This window comes from Geotrypetes seraphini, chromosome 1, assembly GCF_902459505.1.
Source record: "Geotrypetes seraphini chromosome 1, aGeoSer1.1, whole genome shotgun sequence".
NCBI lineage: Eukaryota > Metazoa > Chordata > Amphibia > Gymnophiona > Dermophiidae > Geotrypetes > Geotrypetes seraphini.
In genome coordinates this window covers 219845601-219870316 of record NC_047084.1, presented here as the reverse complement: position 1 = coordinate 219870316, position 24716 = coordinate 219845601, and the positions used below count along the sequence as shown (strand labels likewise).

At 41.4% G+C, this 24716-nt stretch overlaps 1 protein-coding gene across 4 annotated transcripts in view; it reads left to right on the top strand.

The window, feature by feature from the left end:
* GRXCR1 (glutaredoxin and cysteine rich domain containing 1) overlaps nt 1–21580 on the top strand; it is a 239129-nt gene extending 217549 nt beyond the window's left edge. For all 4 annotated transcript variants that reach the window (XM_033946415.1, XM_033946424.1, XM_033946395.1 and 1 more), the window contains 2 exons: nt 15380–15445; nt 21300–21580. In XM_033946415.1, coding sequence (XP_033802306.1) covers nt 15380–15445; nt 21300–21479 — 246 coding nt within the window. In that variant the 3' untranslated portion in view covers nt 21480–21580. The remainder of the gene's footprint in view (nt 1–15379; nt 15446–21299) is intronic.
* Nucleotides 21581–24716: the final 3136 nt, after the last annotated feature.

Here is a 24716-nt window from a genome sequence, read left to right as displayed (position 1 = left end):
TTGGTTTTAAAAGTATTACTCTGTAACTTCATTGAATGTTCCCTAATCTTTGTAAATCTTGATGTAGAAATAAATCAACACCATTCTACACCATTCTACACCACTTAGGATTTTGTAGGCTTCAATCATATCTCCCCTAAGCCATTTCTTTTCCAATCTGAAGAGCCCTAACCTCTTTAGTCTTTCCTCATATGAGAGGAGTTCAATCCCCTTTATCATCTTGGTCGCTCTTCTTTGAACCTTTTCTAGTACCACTATATCTTTTATGAGAGAAGGAGACTAGAAATGAATGCAATACTCAAGGTAACGTCGCACCATGGAACAATACAGAGGCATTATAACATTCCTAGTCTTGTTTACCATCCTATTTCTAATAATTCCTAGCATCTTTTTGCTTTCTTGGCCACCACACATTGGGTGGAAGGTTTCAGTGTATTGTTCACGATGACACCCAGATCTTTTTCTTGAGCACTGACCCCGAAGGTGGACCCTAGCATCCGGTAGCTATAATTTGGGTTTTTCTTCCCAATGTGCATCACTTTGCATTTCTCCACATTAAATTTAATTTGCCATTTGGACGCCAAGTCTTCCAATTTCCTAAGGTCTTCATAGAAACATAGAAACATAGCAGTCTGCCCACCCTAATGACCCTCCCCTACTTTTCTCTGTGAAGAGATCCCACGTGAAGATCCCATTTCGTCTTAAAATCAGGCACGCTGCTTGCCTCGATCACTTGAAGTGGAAGATTTTTCCAGCGATCAACCACTCTTTCGGTGAAAAAGTATTTCCTGGTGTCACCGTGTAGTTTCCCACCCCTGATTTTCCACGGATGCCCTTATGTTGCCTTTGGACCTTTGAGAAAGAAGATATCTTCTTCCACCTCGATACGGCCCGTGAGATATTTGAATGTAACATAGTAACATAGTAGATGACGGCAGATAAAGACCTGAATGGCCCATCCAGTCTGCCCAACCTGATTCAATTTAAATTTTTTTTTTATTAATTTTTCTTCTTAGCTATTTCTGGGCAAGAATCCAAAGCTTTACCCGGTACTGTGCTTGGGTTCCAACTGCCAAAATCTCTGTTAAGACTTACTCCAGCCCATCTACACCCTCCCAGCCATTGAAGCCCTCCCCTGCCCATCCTCCACCAAACGGCCATACACAGACATAGACCGTACAAGTCTGCCCAGTAACTGGCCTAGTTCAATATTTAATATTATTTTCTGATTCTAAATCTTCTGTGTTCATCCCACGCTTCTTTGAACTCAGTCACAGTTTTACTCTCCACCACCTCTCCCGGGAGCGCATTCCAGGCATCCACTATCCTCTCCGTAAAGTAGAATTTCCTAACATTGCCCCTGAATCTACCACCCCTCAACCTCAAATTATGTCCTCTGGTTTTACCATTTTCCTTTCTCTGGAAAAGATTTTGTTCTACGTTAATACCCTTCAAGTATTTGAACGTCTGAATCATATCTCCCCTGTCTCTCCTTTACTCTAGGGTATACATGTCTTGATCATGTCTCCCCTCTCTCTGCGTTCTTCGAGTGAGTATAGCCGCAATTTATCCAGCCGTTCCTCGTACGGGAGACCCTTGAATCCCGAGACCATCCAGGTGGCCATTCGCTGGACTGACTCAAGTCTCAGCACATCCTTGCGGAATTGAGGCCTCCAGAATTGTACACAGTATTCCAGATGGGGTCTCACCATGGATCTATATAATAGCATAATGACTTCAGGCTTACGGCTGACGAAACCCCTACGTATACACCCTGTGATTTGTGTAGCCTTAGATGAAGCTCGCTCCACTTGATTGGCAGTCTTCAGGGTAGTTGAGAAAAGGTGGATCTGGGGATAGAGACGAAAAAAGGAAAGATGCCAGACCTGAAGGGGAGGACAGAGATAAAAGATGGATGGTTAGCATGGAGATAGAAGAAAGAAGGAGACCCTGGCAAGCAAGTTATCAGAAGACAACCAGAGCCTGGGACCAACAAGATCTGAATAATGGCCAGACAACAAAAGGTAGAAAACATAATTTTATTTCCTATTTTGTGATTACAATATGTCAGATTTGAAATGTGTATCCTGCCAGAGGTGATGTTAGACCGCGAACGTGAGCTAGGATTTAACAGAGAGATGAAAAGTCTTTTTTGTTTCTTTATTTTGTTTACACCACAGCGCCAGTGTGGTTAGGAGAAGCCAAAGGGGGTGAAGAGGCTATAAAAGGGGTGAAGAGACTATAAAATAAACCCACCAGGATGTTTGAAAAAAATACCAATTGGGCAGGAAAATCAAACTGAATCAAAAAATTGATTCAATAGGCTGAATCGAATCAAAAATTTTTTTCCCTGAATCGGGCAGCACTAGTATACACTTTTGAACTTTGAGAATATCACGGCTTGAAATTATCCTTAGTCTTTGGTGCCTAGAGAGAATCAGAAAAGTTTTGAAAAGAACTATTGGGAGGTTTTTTGACCCATGAAGCTGATCTGAAGCTTTTTTGCTCCCAATATTATTATTGCTGGTTCTGTATGTGGATGTGTGCTTATGACTGAAAGTTTAAAGAGACAATAGTGTCACTGGGCTAGGGGATCTAACTGTAAAAGGTAGTTTATATATGAGTTAGAAAAGGATTAATGATATTGTAAACTGACTCATTCTCCAAAATAAAGCCTGGTAGTTGAAATCACCCATTATTATACTGTTGCCCAATTTGACAGCTTTTCTAATCTCTATAAACATTTCTTCATCTGTCTACATCTTATCAAGCTGCTTAATTAAATCCTATTAGGTACTGGGTATGTTAGACTGGTATAGAGAGCCTTCAGATCAGGGATGCCCAAGTCCGGTCCTCGAGATCTACTGGCAGGCCAGGTTTTCAGGATATCCACAATGAACATGCATGAGAGAGATTTGCATACCAAGAAGGTAGTGCAGGCAAATCTCTCTCATGCAAATTCATTGTGGATATCCTGAAAACCTGGCCTGCTAGTAGATCTCGACGACCAGACTTGGGGGCAGCCCTGCTTCAGATCATTTGCATGTTTTATTTAGTGTTTGGGTCTTAGCACCTTTACAGCATACAGTGGACATAGCAAGAGTGTGTGAGAACCCTTGCTTCCAGTACAAACTGTTAAATATGTAGCACTGTAGCTAAGTACAGTAATAGTATATCCTAGGCCTACCCCCGAAAAACCGCTGGTGTTTAGAGCCAGGGTGTGATTGTGTAGTCTGGGAGAGCAAGAGCAAATATATTCTATCAAATATTTTAGCATACAATATCATATCAAGCTACAGTAGGCACATTGTAATGTTGGCTGCATTTTACCAAGTGCTTTGGTTTTTAAAGTATTTCAGCAGTTTGTAGGTTTGAAAGTGAGTGGAGGAAGGAGGAGAGAAAGTAGATATACGGACATATGTTGAGAGCAGATGGTGAAACGGCTGCTTTACGTAACTTGATGTTGAACGAGAGCAACAGTGACAAGTAACAGGCATGTGGAGATGCAGATCTCCCTTAAGAGCCATAGAAGACACATGTTGCTTCTGAGCAACAATGCCAAATCAAGGGTTAAAGCTATTTGACAGTTAAAAATAACAAGTAAATAAGGAAGGATAAAGTCATCTGAATAAAAATTCAATTTTTGTAGAGGACTATTCGCTAACCTCTGTTAACCCTTGTTAATGCTATTATGGGTTAATGCATTTATTTACTGCATGTCTCTGTTTCCAATGCAACCTCTTCAAAAGACAGTATGCTGTTTGATTTTGAGTCATGGCAAAAGTAGTAGTCTGAAAGACAATTATTGTCAGAATGATTTTGTTTTATGTAAATACTTAAGAGGAGCCATTATATGGGAAATGATGGTATTCTAGAAATGACTAGAGATGGTCTACTTTCTCGATCTCTCTCTTGCTATATTAGACTTCCAAGGAAAATATTATGCCTGCCTTTAATCATTTTCAATAATAAAATAATATACATTAAATTAAGGTAAGTTTTGATTTTGATAACTAAATTATCTCCTAGAATGTTGTATTTCAGTCTTGTGTGTTCTTTAACTGGTAAATTCTTCCATCAAATTGAGAAGGTAAGGTCCAAAGAAAGAGTCACCGGGGGATCAACACGGAGGTCCTTGCATTGTCTGCTGTTGACTTTGTACTGTTGTTATGTTTGGAGTGTGTTTGTAATATAAAATTTTTTTCAATAAAAATATATATATATATTTTTTTTTTTAAAAAAGAAAGAGACACTGTAATGGAGAAAATGAGAAAATGTTGATAGACTAAGGTCCATTTGGTTAGATGTACCCCATCTGCTCATTTGTGCCTATCTACTTCTATTGCTACTTATCATTTCTATAGCACTACCAGATGCACGCTGCACTGTACATTAACACATAGGAGACAGTTCCTGCTTGAGAGAGCTTACAATCTAATTGTGATAGGCAAACAGGAAAGAAAAGGGTGAATCTATACACACTGCTCAGGTAGTGAATTGTAGGTACAAATATAAAACAGAAAATCCACTAAGACAGTAATTATTGTGGCTAGGGATATGAATACACCTCTTGTAACCGGGTAATTCTACTATGGCTGCCTTAAGCGAAGAAAAATGCCAATATGAAATTATATTCTTTTATTAGGTAATAAAACTTTTTAGACATATGGCAAACAGTTTACAAAATATATACTAATAATTGCACAACAGTATATAGAGAGATATATATCTGGTAACATTAGAAATAGTGACAAGATAACACTACAAAATATATATTGATTGTTGCTGTTTTCTGGGTCTCACCATGTCTGGGTAGGTAGAACTGACGTTTCAGCCATCATGCTGTGGCTTTCTTCTCAGTATGCTGTGAGGTCTGCATTTTGTTTTTATATAGAGAGGATTGACTGACCTGATTGAAACAGGGAGGTCTGTTGGTCATGGATCTGAATTTTGGCGGGAAAGTTTGTTGGTCACAGATTTGAATTGTATTGGGAAATTTGAATTTTGGGGGAACATCCATTGGACCCAATTTTAAATTCTGGTAGGGAAGTCTATGGTCACATTTTTTGAATTCTGACAGACATAAAAGGGTGGTAGTGGTGGTGGTGGTGGAAACTTTTAGATGGATGGAGAAGGCATTTGTCCTCAGCCCCAGTCCCTTGTGTGCTAAATTTCTTTTGGTTGAGTGGTTGCCATGCTTTGTTTATGGAGATTCCCATTGAAGTTATTGGGGTATCTTGCTATCTCTATTGCCTCTTTGATTCTTCTTGGCCACCAGAGGTCTTCTTTCTCCAGGACTTTTGTGTTCTCATGTCTAATTGTATGACCGGTTTCCCTGCCATGGAGAGTTACAGCTGATTTTTCTGTGTTGCATAGCTTATGGTGTGTCTTGTGTTCTTTCAGCCTTTCCTCTACAATGTGTCCAGTTTCACTAATGTAGGATTGGCCACAGCTGCATGGGATTTCATATACCCCAGGGGTTTGGAGCACTTAAATGCTCAACTGCTCATAGGTGCCAACTTTTATGCCAGCCATGGCATACATTGGTGTGCCTAAAGTTTGGCACATAAGAACATAACTGTGGACTCACACTACTATAATGGATTTGGTGCTCAACTCATAGAGCCCCCTCTCTCTGTATGTGTATGCCTTGTTTGCTAAGATACTGTATTTTTCGCTCCATAAGACGCACCTGACCATAAAACGCACCCTAGATTTAGAGGAGGAAAACAAGAAAAAAAAACATTCTGAACCAAAATCTCCCTGCCAGGGTCTGTACCCTGTTCCCCTCCCTCCTTCTGGTGGTCTAGTGATAGACTGGGACACGGCACAGGGCGGGCAGGGACAGGGCACAGAGCAGGCAGGCCTAGTGGCTTAGTGACAGGCAGGCAAACAGGCCCCATAACCCCCACATCCCCCCGGTACCTTAAATAATCCCCCCACATACCCCCAGTACCTTTTGTAATCATCCCCCATACCTTTAATCATACCCCCCTTATACCTTTTTAATCATATCCTCTCCCCTTTGTACCTTTAATCATAGCCCCCCTTGTACCTTTAATCATAGCCCCCATTTGTACTTTTTTTTATCATACCCCCCTTGTACCTTTAATTAAAACCCCCCTTGCACCTTTAATCATAGCCCCCCTTGTACCTTTTTAATCATACCCCCCCTTGTAACTTTTTTTAAAAAAAACATACCTTTTTTAAATTCTTCCCTCCCTCCCTCGACAGCTCTGTATCATTTCCCGGCAGCGGGCATATGAGTCAGGAGCGCAGCAGTCAGGCCCAAGCTTTACATGCTCCCGCTTGGGCCTGCGCCGCTTTCTGAATGACTGTCGGTAGTTCTCGCGAGTCCAGGGAGAACTGCCGCCAGCCATTCAGAAAGCGGCGCAGGTGCAAGCGGGAGCGTGTAAAGCTTGGGCCTGACTGCTGCGCTTCTGACTCGTGCGCCCTCTGCTGGGAAATGATACAGAGCCATTGAGGGAGGGCTATATGCTGGACCACCAGGCTAGAAAAAGGTACAGTGGAGAATGACAACTGCGGCGGCAGTGAGGGGTTTGTTTTAAAAAGGTGGTACAGCTGAAAGTTGGTGCAGCTGTGGCGCAGGGGGAGTTGCAATTGTATGGGGGTGCGGTGAGGCGGTGTTTAAAGGTGGTGCAACTGCTGGGGGGGGAGTGGCGGGTGAAGTTTAAAAAGCTGGTGCGCAGGGGATTAAAATATTGCACCTTCACTTCATAAGACGTACCGAGATTTCCACCTACTTTGGGGTGGAAAAAAAGTGCATCTTATGGAGCAAAAAATACGGTACTTGTGCTGTATGCCTCTTCGGTGTTTTTTGAACATACCACACTGTAGTGCGAATAGAAAATCCCATGAAATTATGTTCTCTGAGCAGAGGGTAGATTGATGTATGATAAAAGGTTGTTGAAAGTAAATAGAATGAGTTTAGATCTGTGACAAAATTAGAGTGACACAAGAAGAGAGAATATATCTGTGATGGCTTAAATTAGGAAAAGGGAAATGTGAATGATCTGTATGATATTTTAAGCATTAAAGATACTATTTCCAGTTTTGCAGGTCTAGGGATTTGCTGGAGGTGCTGGTTAACTTTGTGATGGATCAAAATACATTTAAAAAATATTGCATTAAAAAGTAATATATGTTTAATACAATAAAATAAATGTTCTACAGATCCTGATGCTATGTTCTGCTGTTATCAATGTTTTCAAAATGAAAAACTATTTCATTAAAGATTGTCATTAAACTTTAAAGTTAAAGAGTACAATTCTCTCAGATGTGTACCTATCCTCCTGCTAAAGAAATGAGATTTAATAAAACTAAAATATAATGCCATTATTTACTTTTTAGATTACTTCATGTCATACTGTAGTAACTTCTGCTACATTTTTCAATCACTGTTCAGCATAGAATTCATTCCTAAACTGTCAAGACATAATTGAAATACTATTTGGGGGATTTCCCTTAGAACATTGATGGAGAAGTTGATAGATTTATTCTACATGAACTGAGTGTGGTGACATTCAAATAAGATATTTGTTCTTGAGCCACAGGAAATAAACTGTAATAGGAAGAAAGAAATATCTGAAATCATGTTGGTTGTTATTCTCAAGAAAAAATGGAATATGGCTACGTAACATGGTCACATACATTTCTGTTGAAAGAACAGATTTGAAAATGACCTGGAAAGCTCGAAACATAATTCCAGTTTTGGTACTTGGGACATTTATTTCAGAATAAACAAATCTATTGTAATAATGATTTTTTGTCACTGAACAGGGTTGTATTATGAACAGTGAGAAGTATTTGTATCATTCATTGGAGAGCAAATAAACTTCTCTCACACATGTACGTAATGTTCTTACATTTTCAAAATCTTTTTAGCCAAATGCATTATTTGGAAGAGAGGTTATTCCACCTGGTCTCAGCTGAGTGAAACAGTTTTCAGTTTTTTTTATTATTCATAATTTAAGCCTCTTCAACCACAACAATTTGTTTTTATTACAGTATAAGCATTCTGGGCCCTAACTTCTAACGTGTGGTAAAAATTTGCAGTTAACAACCAAAATGACACACAGTAACTGCAATGGTTTAAGTGAACTTTTGGAGACATTCCCAATATTTTGCTATCCAGTTAACACAGAGGAAAGTTCAGTGAAATGGAACTCAAATTTAGGCACCAGAATGATCTGTGTTAAGTCTGTATTCTGACAAGGGCACGCTGTGCAGAACAACCTTTAAGAACATAAGAAGTTGCCTCCGCTGAGGCAGACCAGAGGTCCATCCTGCCCAGCGGTCCGCTCCCGCGGCGGCCCATCAGGCCTAATTGCCTGAACAGTGTCCCTGACTAATTTTGGAACTGCCTCTAATCCTCTAATCCTATCCCTATTACCTACCTCTACTCCTATCTGTACCCCTCAATCCCTTTGTCCTCCAGGTACCTGTCCAGACCCTCTTTGAAGCCCTGTAGCGTGCTTCTGCTTATCACATCCTCCGGTAGCGCGTTCCATGTATCCACCACCCTCTGGGTGAAAAAGAACTTCCTGGCGTTTGTTCTAAACCTTTCCCCTTTCAATTTCTCTGAGTGCACTTTCCCCAAGTTCTAAAAACTGTGCCTAACATACCCCCCCCCCTTTTTACCAAGCCACGGTAGAGGTGGAATTCTATAAGCATCAGAGCGACAACAGAGCAGCATCAGAGCATGTATACCCGCCAAGCCTCTACCACGGTTTAGTAAAAAAGGGGGGGAGGGAGGGTCAAATTAGAGCCGATAATTAGCACATAACACCTGTTAACTGGAACTAATTGGAATTAATTGAAAGTTAGGCACCTAACTTGGTAGGTGTGATTCTGTAGCGGTTAGGTGCTTAGTGCAAAGCACATAGTTAAAAGTGGGCTTAGTTGGAGGGCGGATCATGGGTGTGTTTTTCAGTTCGTGCCTGTTTTTGAGTTAGAAGCTGTTGAGTGCCTAACTTAGGTGCAAGCATTTATGCCAAGAAGCCCATGGCAAAAATAGGGTACGCCTAAATGTTAGAATGCTTAGCGTCACCTAAGCACGCTTTGGTGGCTCTAAGTGCATTTCTATAATGGGCTCAGCGGCAACGCGGTTCTTTAACCGGTGCCTGGTGATTCTATATAGGACACTGGTGTGCAATTCTCAAAAGCCGCTTAGGTGGCTGCTGAGACCATGCACCTATACAGAATCAGGCCCTTTGTGCCTTAATCCTAGGTATGTCCCTCCTATGGCCATGCCCCCTTTAGATTTGCTCGCTATGAAATTTATGCAGGCACATATGTTATGGAATAGAACATAGGACAAATCTGCACATAAATCTTTAATGTGTTATTGCAAATTAAGTACTTGCTTACACCAATTGTTAGCATGAAACTGACTAGTTAGTATACACTAAGGTCTGTAATCTGAGCCAAAATTTGCATGTTCAACTTTGGGCAACCTGTACAGAATTTGCTGGTAAATATATCACATGATTTACCATATTAATGATTAGCACACAGTGACTTCCAGTATATTAACTGTTAAGGTACATGGTCCACCACTTCCCCACTCCCTTCTGCGATAGGCAATTAATACAGAAATTAGTGTACTTTAACCAGTAAGGCATCATGTTAACTGTTAGGGCAGTGCTTGCATAATTGTTACCATGCACCAACTGTTACTTTAACAGCTAACTCATTTTAGTAAATAGGCACTTTAAGACCTGGAAGGGAATCTTGCACCACATATTAAAGCATTGAGCGGTCCACATTTCTGTCATTCCTATGCTGAGTTATTCTATTTAATTTTTTAATAATAATAATTTATTTTTATATACCACCATACCCGGAAGTTCTAGGCGGTTCACAACAATTTAAACATGATATATACAATGCAAATCATTTAAAATTCAGCAAGTTAGATACATACGATATAGGAGGAAATACAAACAATTTTATTTTAGATTTAATTCATGCTTTTTACTTGGTAGCTCAGGTTGAATTACATTTAGGTTATAGTAGGCATTATCTTGTCCCAAGAAGCCTTACAATCTTAAGGGTTAGATGTACAAATATGTGTTAACAAACTAGTGTGAATTCATGTAATTTAACACAAGCCCCAATATTCTCAAAATGGCTTATTTACTATGTGCAAAACTCACATTTTCATGGTTTGTACTTGAGACAATGGAGGTCACTGTGATTTACAAGATCTTGATGAGGATGTTACTTTGGCTCTTCGTTCACTTCTCAGATCACTAGGACACTCTTTTACATGTACTTGTAGCTCTGGTCGTGTTCAAGCGCATGGGGTGTGAACGCCAGCCAGCTCTCCGGGTCGGGTACCTGCAACCAGGGCTCATAAAAATACAAAAAATATGGAAAACCAGCACTTCACTTCTCACACTCAGTTCTCACTGGGTCTCTGGTATTGCTTTTTCTCTCTGAGCTTGAGCATAGGCCAGGGCTGGGTAACTCCGGTAGGCCGTAGGATTTAAAATTCCAGGCTCAATCACCATACTTGCCTAGATTGCAGTTGAAGAATTCAAGTCAGAGTCAAAGGGTAATTGAAAACAGCAACTTCTAATTTAATTTGATTGTAGACATTGAAAACAGAAACTTCTAATTTAATTTGATTGTAGACTTCAAAATCAACTACAGGAATTTACAATCTCCTTCAGTGTTAGCAATTATCAGGTATAAAGGCTGTCTTTTTTCTATATTCATATATCACATCCGGTTCATTATAACTGTACCTTGCAGGTGTTCGTACACTCTTGATCTCTGCCCTCTCCTCTAATCCCCTCGTAAAAATAAAATCCTCAGATCTTTTCTGCTGTGAACCCCTTTTGGATTCCCACTTTCTCCTCTCTTCCTTTTTCTATGCAGAAAACTCTCTCAGAACTTTCTCCCCACAAGTAATCAGCACTTCCCAAGTCTCCCTCCTTACTAGGGCTCTGGCCGGAGAAACTAGACATCTAGAAGCCTTGAATTCTCTCCCCAGCTCACTTTTATACTATCCCCCATCCCCTCAGGGAAAGGGACCTCCTACAACTTCCACTATTCTTGTCCATTCACACTCACACCTCTCAGTGACCTCCTGAAAAATCCAGTACCTCTGATTATAATGTATATCAAGGGCATTTTTCAGCAGGGTCACATACTGTATGTTTGAAACTGTTGATCTAGTACCACTTCTATCCTGCATGTTGTTGGTCTCTTGTTTCAGTGCTGAATTACCAGTGAATCAGGATCTCATGTGCCTAGATTACTGCAATGCTTTGTTCTTAGGCCTCAATACAAGGAAAATCAGAGTTTGCAAGTGTAATTTGATCATGTAAGCCAACTTCTGAAAGCAGAACATTGACTACCTATTCAATTCTGTTCGAGATACAAAAGCTTAGAATTAGTTCACAATTAGGGGCATAATCAAAACTTTAAAATGTACAAAAAAGTGCCTATGTCGGCACTTAAGAACATAAGAACATAAGAAGTTGCCTCCGCTGAGTCAGACCAAAGGTCCATCCTGCCCAGCGGTCCGCTCCCGCAGCGGCCCATCAGGCCTAATTGCCTGAACAGTGTCCCTGACTAATTTTGTAACTGCCTCTAATCCTCTAATCCTATCCCTATAACCTACCTCTACTCTTATCTGTACCCCTCAATCCCTTTGTCCTCCAGGTACCTATCCAACCCTTCTTTGAAGCCCTGTATCGTGCTCCTGCTTATCACATCCTCCGGTAGCGCGTTCCATGTATCCACCACCCTCTGGGTGAAAAAGAACTTCCTGGCGTTTGTTCTAAACCTTCCCCCTTTCAATTTCTCTGATACCCCCTTGTACTTGTGGTTCCCCATAATTGGAAAAATCTGTCCCTGTCTACTCTTTCTATGCCCTTCATGATCTTGAAGGTTTCTATCATGTCCCCTCTAAGTCTCCGCTTTTCCAGGGAGAAAAACCCCAGCTTTTTCAGTCTGTCAGTATATGAGAGGTCCTCCATACCTTTTATTAGCTTAGTTGCTCTTCTCTGGACTCTCTCAAGTACCGCCATGTCCTTCTTGAGGTACGGCGACCAGTACTGGATACAGTACTCCAGGTGTGGGCGCACCATTGCATGATACAGTGGCAGGATGACTTCCTTTGTCCTGGTCGTGATACCCTTCTTAATAATGCCCAACATTTTGTTTGCCTTCCTTGAGGCTGTGGCGCACTGCGCCGACGCCTTCAATGATGTGTCTACCATCACTCCCAGGTCTCTTTCAAGGTTACTCACCCCTAGCGGTGATCCCCCCATTTTGTAAGTGAACATCGGGTTCTTTTTTCCTACATGCATGACCTTGCATTTCCCTATGTTGAAGCTCATTTGCCACTTTTTGGCCCACTCTTCCAGCGCTGTCAGATCTTTTTGGAGATCTTTGCAGTCCTCCGTGTTTTCAACCCTGCTGTACAGTTTGGTGTCATCCGCAAATTTAATAACCTCACATTTTGTTCCTGCCTCCAGGTCGTTAATAAATATATTGAACAGGAGCGGTCCCAGCACCGACCCCTGCGGAACTCCGCTCGTGACCCATTGCCAGTCTGAGTAATGGCCCTTTACTCCAACCCTCTGTTTCCTGTCCGCCAGCCAATTTTTGATCCATCGGTGGACTTCCCCTTGCACCCCGTGGTTCCATAGCTTCCTTAGCAGTCTTTCGTGTGGTACCTTGTTGAAGGCTTTTTGGAAGTCAAGGTAAATAATGTCTATAGATTCCCCTTTATCCACCTGGCTGTTTACCCCCTCAAAGAAGTATAATAAGTTTGTGAGGCATGACCTGCCTTGCAGAAGCCATGTTGGCTCGGCTTTAGCTGCCCAGTGTTTTTGATGTGTTCCCAGATGCTGTTTTTAATCAGTGCTTCCATCATCTTTCCCGGGACCGAGGTCAAGCTCACCAGCCTGTAGTTTCCTGGGTCTCCCCTTGAGCCTTTCTTGAAGATGGGCGTGACATTTGCTATTTTCCAGTCTTTCGGAATCTCTCCAGTTTTTAAGGATAGATTGCATATTTGTCGAAGTGGCTCAGCTATTTCGTTCCTTAGTTCCTTGAGTACCCTTGGGTGAATGCCGTCCGGACCTGGCGATTTGTCGCTCTTTAGCATGTCTATCTGCTTGAGGACATCCACTTTGCTCACCTCTAGTTGGACCAGATTTTCATCCTGATCTCTCTTTGCGCTCTCCTTGGGTTCCGGAATGTTGGTTGTGTCCTCCCTCGTGAAGACTGACGTGAAGAACTCGTTTAACCTGTCAGCTATCTCCTTTTCCTCTTTTACCACTCCCTTTCTGTCTCCATCATCTAAGGGTCCCACTTGTGACAACCTTTTTGTAACGTTCACAACAGTGCCCTCTAAGGTTCCCCATTGGTCTATTGGCATGTCTATATGGTAAGTCCATTACAATGCTGTTCCCTTCCACATCTAAATGGTGTCCATTTGGATGTTTCTAACTTGGATGAAATTTGGTCAAAAGTGGGGTATAAAGTTAGGTTGAAATTAGGCATCCTGACGGCTTCGATATCCTGGTGACCTAGACATCCAAGTAGACAATTTAAAAAAAAAAAAAAAATTGGGGAGATGTCTAGCGGTTCAGCTTTCTAAAATGGATGTTTATGCTTCCTACTTTGGATGTTTTGTGGGAAACACCAAAACTGGACTTACATCCTTTTTGAAAACGACCCTCCACATCTATTACATAGGACTACCACTATTCCTTTCATTTTACTTTTAATCCTATGTTACACTTTGTAGACTCTTCATTCATCCCAACAAAACCTACTAGTTGTTCCTTCACTCTGTTAAGCCTTTCTGGACACATTTTGGGACTCTATGTTCAATGTGGTAGAACCTACACAATGGAACAAACTTCCTTTATGCCTGTGCCTAGAAACATTTCAGCAGATATCCAAGAAAGCATTAAAGATTTATTTTTTTGTAAAAGAATTTGAAAGCTGACTTTCTTTTCTCTCTGTCTGTGTTTATCTCCCAGCGCCACACAGCTATAGACGTGGAGGGGCATAATAATTTAAAAAAAGATCTAAGTCCGATTTGGGTGTAGGGCACTAGTCACCCAAAGTTGGCAGTGGCAAAATGCCCATTCTCGGAAAATACGTCTAAAATATATATATTTAAAAATCCACTATCTTGTACGTTTAGGCGTTTGATTGTCAAGACCGCCACTACATCTATCTTTATACCACATTCTTGACCAAAAATTTGTCCAAATCCCAAACGCCTAGAACAAGACCTTTTATACATGGTAGGGGCCAGCATTGTGATGGACTGGCCACCCAAACATGGCAACAGAGCAGAGAGGCACCTTACAGGGTACTGCTGTGAACTTTACAAAAAGAGTGCCACATAAACATCTCACCAGAACTCTCTTATAGGTTATGGTAAGCCCCCCAAAACAGACTATACCTACCTATCTATAGCCCCAATAGCCCTTATGGGGTTTGGTTTTTTTTTTGGTGGGCTCACATTTTCGAGTATGATTGAAGTGGTTATAGTAGCTTATGGACCTGGGCCCTCCTCTCTATGGTTCACTAGCCCACCCCCCAGACTACTTAAGCCACCTCTGTACAGCTTTCCTAGACTTTCCTATGGTAGGTGCTGATGTTCCAAAGGCAGGTATGTACGTTTTTATTCTGAACTTTGTGGGGGTGCAACGGTATCCTGGGGGAATATGTGTGGGTCTTTAGTTTATCTCTGCAGTGGTTATCTGGTCATTTTTGACACCTTTTGAACAATTATACCTGTCTTTACATTGTCTAACTCACAACATATAAGTTTCACCTAGGCAGTCTCATCAAACATTCGATTATTTCTGCAGGACGACTAAGTCTAGGTCAGCCCACATCCCGCCTACATCCCACCGTAACCACTCCTCCAAAAATGCTCCTTTCATCTCTGGGTTCACAGCAGGATTCAGAGGCCTAAAATGTCCCTGTATACATCACAAAAACCACTTCGATTATCAGCATCTGCCTTTTAGACCGTCCAAGTGCCAACTTGGGCGGGTTAAAGACGTATTTAAGTTTCGATTATGAGCCCCTGTGGGTGTCTGCTGGAGAAGCAACAGTGTAATTCTCTCCCTTTTTTCCCTTTACATTGATTGTAGTTCATTTTCTTTCCTTTGCTTACCTCCTCTTTTTATTTATTGTTGAATAGATTGTATACCACCTTAGACATCCTGACCACAGGACAGTATGTGAAATAAGAAACTTGAGTTGTATTACCAAAAGTACAATCCCATCCTTTGCAAAACATTCTCAATGCAAAGCAAAGAACTAACAATTGTGTTATTCCTAATACTATATGTTCTTTTGTTTTTTCAAACAGGGTGCAGAGAAAATTTTGTCAATGAATGAATCAGGAGAACTTCAGGATCTCTTAACAAAAATTGAGGTAATTTTGTATTAAACACAAGATGGGTTTGGAGGGGAGGACACAATGATAAATGGCCTGCACAGACTGGAACCTGAATGGTATATGGACAGCAAACTAGCAGGAACTGTGTTCCATGCTTCCTGCTTTCTCACGCTGGTTCAGGTCGTAGGGACTCTGAGCATGTACAGTGCTGGTCCAGTGGCATAGCCATATGACTAATTTTGGGTAGGCCTGAGCCCAGGGTAGGTAGGCATGACATTTTTTCTTCATATCCTCCTCCATGCTGACAGTCTAGCATCTCTCACTTTCTCTTCCAGTCCTTCCACTGCCCAAAAACAGCATCTCTCTTTTCCTCTCCTCCCCTGCCAGTGATCTGGCATCTTTCCAGGTCTTTCAGCCCCATTTCCTTCCAGAGCGATTCACATATGCTGGTTGAACCATCCCTGGAGCCTTCCCTCTAATGCAAGTTCCTGTTTCTGCATAGATGGGACTGCATCAGAACTATGCTTCTTTGGTCACACAAGCAGCATGTATGAATCATGGCTTGCTCTGGTGACCTCCAGAACAAAAGTAAAGTTTTAAAAGCTACCGTATTTTTCGCTCCATAAGATGCATCTGACCTTAAGACCCACCCTAGATTTAGAGGAGGAAAACAAGAAAATAAGCATTCTGTACCAAATTCTCCCTGCCAGGCTCTGCACCCAACCCCACACTCCTTGCCAGGTGCTGTACCCTGTCCCCCCTTATTGCCAGGCTCTGAACCCTGTCCCCCCTTATTGCCAGGCTCTGTACCCTGTCCCCCCTCTGGTGGTCTAGTGGTAGGTTGGGACAGGGCAAGCCGGGACATGGTAGGCAGGCCTAGTGACAGGCAGGCAGGCCTAGTGGCCTAATGGCAGGCAGAGCCCCCCACCCCGAGGCAAGCAGGCAGGCAGGGCCCCCTACTCCAAGGCAGGCAGGCAGGTCCCCCCCCCCTTACCTTAATTCCTCCAGTGGTTCAGCGCTGTAGGGAAGGAGCTTTCAGCCTCCTGCCCTTCCCTCCGGCTTTATCCCAAGCAGCAGTGGCAGTCAGAGCAGCAAGAAGGCAGGCATGAGGTTTTTTGCTTCCTGCCTTGTCCCATACTGCTCCGTGAATGGCTGCTGTCAGTTCTTGCAGCCATTCTAACAGCAGAGCACTGGTGAGCATAGTCCAAGATGAATGTCTGATTCCTGAGCTCTCCAAACCTTGTAGGAATTGCCCCACAGATCGCCTTACCAGTTGTGTTCAGAAGTATCTTTTGGATTGTTTGATTGCTACTCATGGCTAACTCCAAGCCAACCAAATTGGATTTCTTTTCTGCCTGGTCAGCCTCTAGGAGTGAAGCAGTTGACGGTCAAAGTTCTGAGAACACTTTGCAGGCGTTCATGAGGAAGTGCTCCAGGTCAAAGAGCTCTTGAAAGAAAATATGGACATGCATAGAGTCTCTCTTACCAATGAGGTAGCTGAGATTAATTATTTATATTAATTATTTATATCTTTTTGAAAGTGTGCAATTGTGGGGACTGCACCTTCAAAAAAGATATAAGGAACATATGAATAGCCTTGCTGGGTCAGACCAATGGTCCACCAAGCCCAGTAGCCCATTCTCATGGAGGCCAATCCAGGTCACTAGTACCTGGCCAAAACCCAAGGAATAGCAATATTCCATGCTACCAATCCAGGGCAAGCAGTAGCTTCCCCCATGTCTTTCTCAATAACAGACTATGGACTTTTCCTTTAGGCAATTACCAAACCTTTCTTAAAACCAGCTACACTATCTGCTCTTACCACAACCTCTAGCAATGTGTTCCAGAGCTTAACTATTCTCTGAGTGAAAAAAATATTTCCTCCTATTGGTTTTAAAAGTATTTCCCTGTAACTTCATCGAAAGTCCCCCTAGTTGGTCCAGAAGAATGCTATAATTCTTTTGTTTTGACTCCAGCTGCTCTTTGGTGCCCTCTCTTCCCCCAGAAGCAGCTACCTGAGGCACCTGCTTAGTCTTACTTAATAGTTGAATGGAGCAAATCCAGCCAGATCCTGATTTTGCTCTGATTTCTAGTTTTAGCCCAGTTGAAGTAGTACAGACTCACAAGTCCCGCTTTCATTCTTATGATGATTACTTTATCAACAGAAGTAATAGTCTTAAACTGATTATGTTCAGGGAAAAGACCCTTAGCACTTTTTGAAGAAGTTTACACTTGTACAGTCTTTTCTGTGGGATATATTCAATTTTAAACTTATTGATGTTGCAGGAATTGAATTCTTTGAGCAAAAGCACAGCAGCCAACTCTGTGGGTGCTACTGGGTGCTGAACACCCCAGTATTGAAAAAAAAAGTATTTCATTTTGTTCAATGAGAAGAAACTTGTATTGTGTTTGGCAACCCCCAATCATTTTTGATGCCTATGAAGAAAAGAGTTGCTTTTCCAAAATTATGCAACCAAATTAACTTGTAGGCCATTACACTGTTTTTTTCCCTTACTTTTACCCATCAAATGAAGGGAGCCCTTTTACAAAAGGGCATTAAGCCCTTAGGGCCAGATATTGCAAATGGCGCTTATATCATCAGTTGCCTTAAAAAATGGTGCAGATCGCATGTTAATTATGCTACAGCGCAGTTTGCAGAACTGTGCCTGCTGTTAAACATAAGCACTGGTAATGTAGGCCAGGATTTTGAAGGACTTCATTCCTGGTGCCTTGGTCTACAGAGGTGCCTAGCAGTGCCTAGGCTCATTTCCGGCATAAATTACACCTGCTTTGACCAGTTCATAGACAACGGCGCGAAAGACAAAGCTCTAAATTACAGTTTTTAGGGGCTCCGACAGGAGGTTTTGTTGGGGAACCCCCCCCAGTTTATTTAATAGACATCGCGCCGGCGTTATGGGGGGTTTGGGGGGTTGTAACCCTCCACATTTTACTGTAAACTGAACTTTTTCCCTAAAAACAGGGAAAAAGTGAAGTTTTCAGTAAAATGTGGGGGGTTACAACCCCCCACACCTCCCACAATGCCCCCACAACGCGGCACGATGTCTATTAAGTAAAGTGGAGGGGGTTCACCCCCACACACCCCCGTCAGAGCACTAAAAACAGTAATTTAGAGCGGTGTGGCGGCACACGCTGCGCTCAATTGTCTGGGCGCGCCTTTGTCCCGGCGCGCTTTTGACCTGACACCGCTTTGACCTTATGTGCCGTTAGTCGCTTCTGTAGATGTGATTATAGTATTCTTTTTTTGCAGGTGCCTATGAGTGCCTACATTTTTTTAAATGATGGGGAGTGTGTGACATAGTGGTTAGAGTTACAGCCTCAGCACCCTGAGGTTGTAGGTTCAAATCCCCTGCTGCTCCTTCTGACCCTGGACAAGTCTCTTAATCTCCCATTGCCATCAGGACAGATAGGGAAAAATGCTTGAGTACCTGAATGTAAACCAATTAGACTATAAATAAATGATGTTTTAATCAGTTTTAAGCAATGCGGTCAATTACTATGTCAATTAACTCCAATTAAAATGATCAATCCCCCTTTTATAAGCTGTGTTATGCATTTTTTTATCACTGGTTGCAGCGGTATAAGCTCTTATCTGATGCTCTCAGAATTCCTTTGAGTTTTGGAACTAATACTGCCACGGCTGGCGATAAAAAAGCCTAACGTGGCTTTATAAAAGCGGGGTAAGTTAGACAATGGTAGGGAACCTACCACCACCTAACCTACAGTGCCATTTAGAGAATTTGGGTCCTAATCCTCATTAACACACAAGAACAGGCTACCACAGAACATGTTAAAGCACGTTGTACTTTTTTTGTTTACTTGCGCTAACCAGTGTGTTCCCTATATTTTTCAAATATTTTTTGGGAAGGAGTGTGTCATGGACAGGAAATGGGCATTCTTGCATTATCCAGCTAGCCCATTTGACTAGTGCACACTAACTGGATAAAGCAGAGTTTACGCAGGAACACCTAAATAGGAGCACCCCCTAAATAAGAGGGGGTAAGTGCTCTCCTATTAATTATATGACAATGAAAATTCACCATAATGCATTAAATCTAGGCTTAGCATGTAGGAAAGTCCCACGTTAAAACAAGTTAAGCCCAGAGTTTAGCATACTGGCTTTTAATTTTTTAACCAATACATTTTATAAGCGGTTCTTTGAAGCCAGGTCACTATTAAAGACATAAGAGGCATGTAATAAAGGCTTATGGAGCAATTTTATAAGCTGATACCTACAGATAGGTGCCACATAGGAGCATCAAAGACACCATTGACAGGGGGGCTATGTGTATTCAGTGCTTATTCTATAAGGTAGCACCTAAGTGCCATAGCACTGAACTGCAAGGGGGTGTATACATGGGTGGGCCAAGTGTGCGTCTCCATGTTATGTGCAGAGATTACTGAATATTATAATTACGTGCATCACTTACACATTAGACAAGCCAGCTTTTGCCTGTCATTGACATGATGTAAGAGGGTACACTTAAATATAGGTGCGCTAATGCCAACATGTGCTAGGATTCTATAGTGAAATCTTGGTGCCAAGATGTTGCTAAAGAATTGGTGCTAGGTGCATGGCATCAGGGCGTCTAAACGGAGACATCAATTTATAGAATTGCCTCATTAGTACTTGATTTACTTCAAATAATATTTGAATGGTTGAGGGCAAATAGTGGCAGATATTTCTTTTGATGAAATCTATCTATCATAAAAGTACACTTATCAAAGGGCTCCTTTTATCAAGGTGTGGTAGGGGTTTAACGCGTGGAATACCGCACGTTAAACCTCCTGCCGCGCTAGTCACTAACGCCTCCATTGACGAGGCATTAGTTTTTTGGCTTGCCGCGGGGGTTAGCGCGTGATGAAATGTCAGACGCGCTAACCCCCGTAGCGCACCTTGATAAAAGGAGCCCAAAGTCTAAAGAGAAATTAACAAAACAAATTTCATGCGAAGTGGATATAATGTGAAAGCTTCCTGCTGAACAGCATATTATTTGGAAGTGGCTTTACAAAAGTGTACATCATAGGGAAAATAGAACAGAATAACTGAAATTTGTTGTTGTTTTTTTATCCCCACATTTCCAAATGTCTCTTGTTATTTTTCATGCACTTTTGAAAAGTTGCTTGGCAGCTTAGTGTAAGAGAGCAAGAATCTACTGTTAAATGTTTCAGGAAATATTTCAGTGATAACTTAAGGCTCTTGGAAGGAGAATTTTAAAAAACCAAGATGTGTACTATGAATAAAAGTTCATTTTTTTAATTTAAAAATCTTCCTTAATTATAAGGAAGAAAGTATAATTGATCAGAAAAGACACACACACAAAAAACAAACAAACAAAAAAAGAAAACAATGGAATCAAGAAATAGGCAAGTTGATATTTGATCAATTTAACCCCCCTCCCCCCCTTTTACAAAACCGTAGCGTGGTTTTTAGTGCCAGCCGCGGTGCTATAAACCGCCCTACAGTTTTATAAAAGGGGAGAGGGGTAAATAGTACTTCCATTCTGACTTCTGTACTTTAACGTGACTTGCCTTGATCTAAAACTGAAAAAGGCATGAGCCAGCCAAACCCAAATAAATACATAATCAGGCTTTCTCTTCAAAATACTGTTTTGCTGCTTTAACCTGCTATTTAATATGTCTAGCCACTGGGTGTCACTGTTAAATCACATAGAAGGCAGAAAATGAGAATTTCTAAGGCAGAATAAAAGAGAAATCTGTTTTCCATGGGTGTTCTTGTTAACGATGCCAAATGATATCTTCATCTTTTGGTGAGCTAGTGTTAATGACATATTAATGAGCATAGGATAAATGAAAGGAAAATCTTCATTGCTCTGATTTTTCTTGCTGTCTTTTCAATTTATTTTTACAGAGGGTACAGCACCCCCATGCATGTACCGCCTGTGGTGGGTATGGCTTCCTTCCTTGTTCAGTGTGCCACGGGAGTAAGATGTCAGTGTTTCGGAATTGCTTCACAGACTCTTTCAAAGCCCTAAAGTGCACAGCCTGCAATGAGAATGGATTACAGCGCTGTAAAAACTGTACAGGCTAAGAAGTGCAGTCTTAACACCTACAATCTCATTTTATGGTACATCAATTTGTTATATGCTTTTTTTAAAAAAAGTGTTGGCCTTGTTTTTAAACTTTAATCAATAAAATTTATTTATAATAAATGTTGTGTTGATCCATTATTGATGCATTTTCAGCAAGGGAGCTTTTCTGATCTACATTGAAATAAATGAGGACCGCATTTTGATTAAAACTTTAATCTTGACTAATTACACAATTAAAGGTATATTATGTATTTTTTTCCACTGCAGCTCCTTGTGACTCTGGGCAAGTCACATAGGTCCCCTTTTACTAAGCCATGTAGCTAAGTGCCACATACCAAATGCTCCGAAGCCCATTCAATTCCTATGTGCATTGGAAAATTTACCATGCTATCCAGTGCTGTCAGCCTTAGTAAAGACGGGGTGGGGGTGGGGTGGTGTGGGGGGGGGAGGGGGAAGGGGAGGGGTTAATCCTCTATTGCCTAGAGTAACAAGGATCTGCAGTGGGAAAATAAATTAATCAAAAACATACCTTTAATTGTGCAATTAATCAGGATTACAAATTTTAATTGAAATTTAACCCTAAAAAAATAAAGAATAAAAAGTAATGAAAAGTTAAGAAATAAAAAATACAAATTGAAAAATTACAAATTAAAGAATCTAAAACAGCACGCAGAATAGCTATAACCAGCCTTACAGTTTTCACAATGTACTCCAGAGAAGAAAGTTTAAAATAAGTGCATCAGTCTAAAAGAAAAGATAACTATAGTTGTACTGTATGGCACAAAATCAAAGAAGACTAGCACTCTCTATTACTTGTAGGCAACATGGTTGCTCCAGGTTCACAAGAAGCAATTAGGGGAGTACTTTTACCAAGGCACGCTAGCTGATTTAGCACGTGCTAAATGCTAACACGTCCATTATATTCTATGGATGCGTTAGCATTTAGCTCGTGCTAAATCAGCTACGCTCCTTAGTAAAAGAGGGGGTTAATGTGCCAGTAATAGATAAGCAGCTTAATAAACACACAGATTCAATATAGATTTATATTTATTTGCTTTCATTAAATGTATTTAAACTCAGTACATACAACAAGTTAACATACAAAGTATGAAAATGTTGCAACTCCGTCATATTACTCAGCTCTTGTTTTTCTGAGATTAAGGGCTCCTTTTATGAAGCTGCGGTAGCGGTTTAAAGCACGTAATAACTCACACTAAACCGCCGGCCGCGCTAGCCGCTACTGCCTCCTCTTGAGCAGGTGGTAGTTTTTCGGCTAGCGCGTGATTAAAAGTCGCGCGCGTTAAAGCCGCAACCGTGGATTTGTTATAGGGAGCCCTAAGCTGACAAATCTTATAATATGTTATATTATTCCATAAAAGAATCACATCTTTAATGTCTTGTTATACCTTACCAGCAAACAATACACTGTTCCTTTACTGAAAACAATTGCTAAAACATAAAAGGAATTCAATTGGTTTTTATTGAACATTTTAACATTTAGAGTAGAGATACTGTAAGTCACTCCATCCATTAATGATCAGGAAGTCTAGAGATCTGGAATATTATTTTAACAGGGTGCTTATATGATATGCCCAAAGGACATCTGTGAAGACAACATAAATGTCTATGTTTGACTTTATAAAACAGACCTCTAAATGACCCTAGTAGCACACAATTACACTTGCTCTGAAGGAAGTATAAATATATACAGGTATTGTATGAGGTCAATTCAAGAATGGTCACCTAAAGTTAGGTGTCAAAATGTCATACACAGAGTATGAACTCTAAAGTGGCAATTAGACATGTTAGTTGGCATTTATGTCTTCACATTTAGGTGTGACCACTTATGCCTTTTGTATGGCAGGTATAAATGCGCACACCCAAATTTGGTATCTTGCATGCATAACTCATAGTATTCTATAAAGTGAGCAATAGAATAAGTGGAATGCCTAGGACCTATCCATGACAAGTGAATATCCCTGTGCAGTTATATGCTTGACAATTCACACGCACACTTTATAGAGTAGGGTCATAACTCATCCATATGTAACTGCAAATAAGTGTTAATTAGCGGTAGTTAAGGCCAATTATTCATAGATATCGCCAATTAAGTGCTTACCATGCACTAATTAACTTATCAAGGGCTAGATTCACTAACCTGACTCTCCGTGCCCGATCCTTGGGCAATTGCATGCAGGCCGACGAATTCACTAAAGGCCTGCATGCAAATGGGGACGATCGTTGGCATGCCCCCCCACCAACTGCACGGATCGCTGGAGAGAGATCCTTGATCAAGGGCAGACCATCTTCCTTGGTCTGCGCATGCATTGGCCCTTTATGCCCAGTAGAGGTTTTTTAAAAAACTTTTTTTTACTACCTAACTGTTTTTTAAACTTTTTTATACTCTGACTATTTTTTCTACTTTGCGAGCCCGTGGTTTTAACCTGCTTTAAACCCGCAGGTTAGAACCACGGGTTCACACTGTAGGGAAGGGCAGGAAATTTGGGGATGAACAGGGCAGGAGATCGGGGCTGAGCAGGGTGGTGAGACAGAGCTGGAAAGTCGGGGGCTGAGAGCAGGAGATCGGGGCAGAGAGCAGAGAAGCAGGGCAGAGAGCAGTGTAGCAGAAGGCAAGGCAGTCGGAAAGGACCTGAGCGACTGGTCCTCAGCAGTCACTTATGTTTGGATCAGTCAGCCCAGTCGGTGACCCTCTTTTTATTTAGTGAATCACTGCCTGCCTATATTTGAATGCTGTTCCCCCTCATTTGCATGCGCGGATCGGGATTGGACGGTATACAGGTTAGTGAATCGGATCGGAGGGAAATCGGGTTGCAAAGGGCTCGCAAACCGATCAGTACACAATCGGTTTGCTTAGTGAATCTAGCCCCAAGTAAAGTATCTAAGTGGTACATGTGCACAAATGCGCATGTAGCAATGCATTCCATTTAAAGAACTAGGGATTATGGGCCTGATTCTAAAATCCGTGGTGGTAGGATGCCTAACTTAATTGTTTTAATTAGTGATAAACTGCATGGTAATTGATCGTGTTGTTTAAAACCAATTAAAAAGCAATTAAAAGAAAAAAAATGTGGGCATCTTAAGATGCCTACTGAAAGCGCTGCCAAACCATGTCCATAGAGGTGCCTAAGGACACCTACATCTAAAGTTGACATAGGCATCCTTTGGCACCTCCATGGATGTGATTCTCTTGTAAAGTAGGCACTGAAAATGCAGGC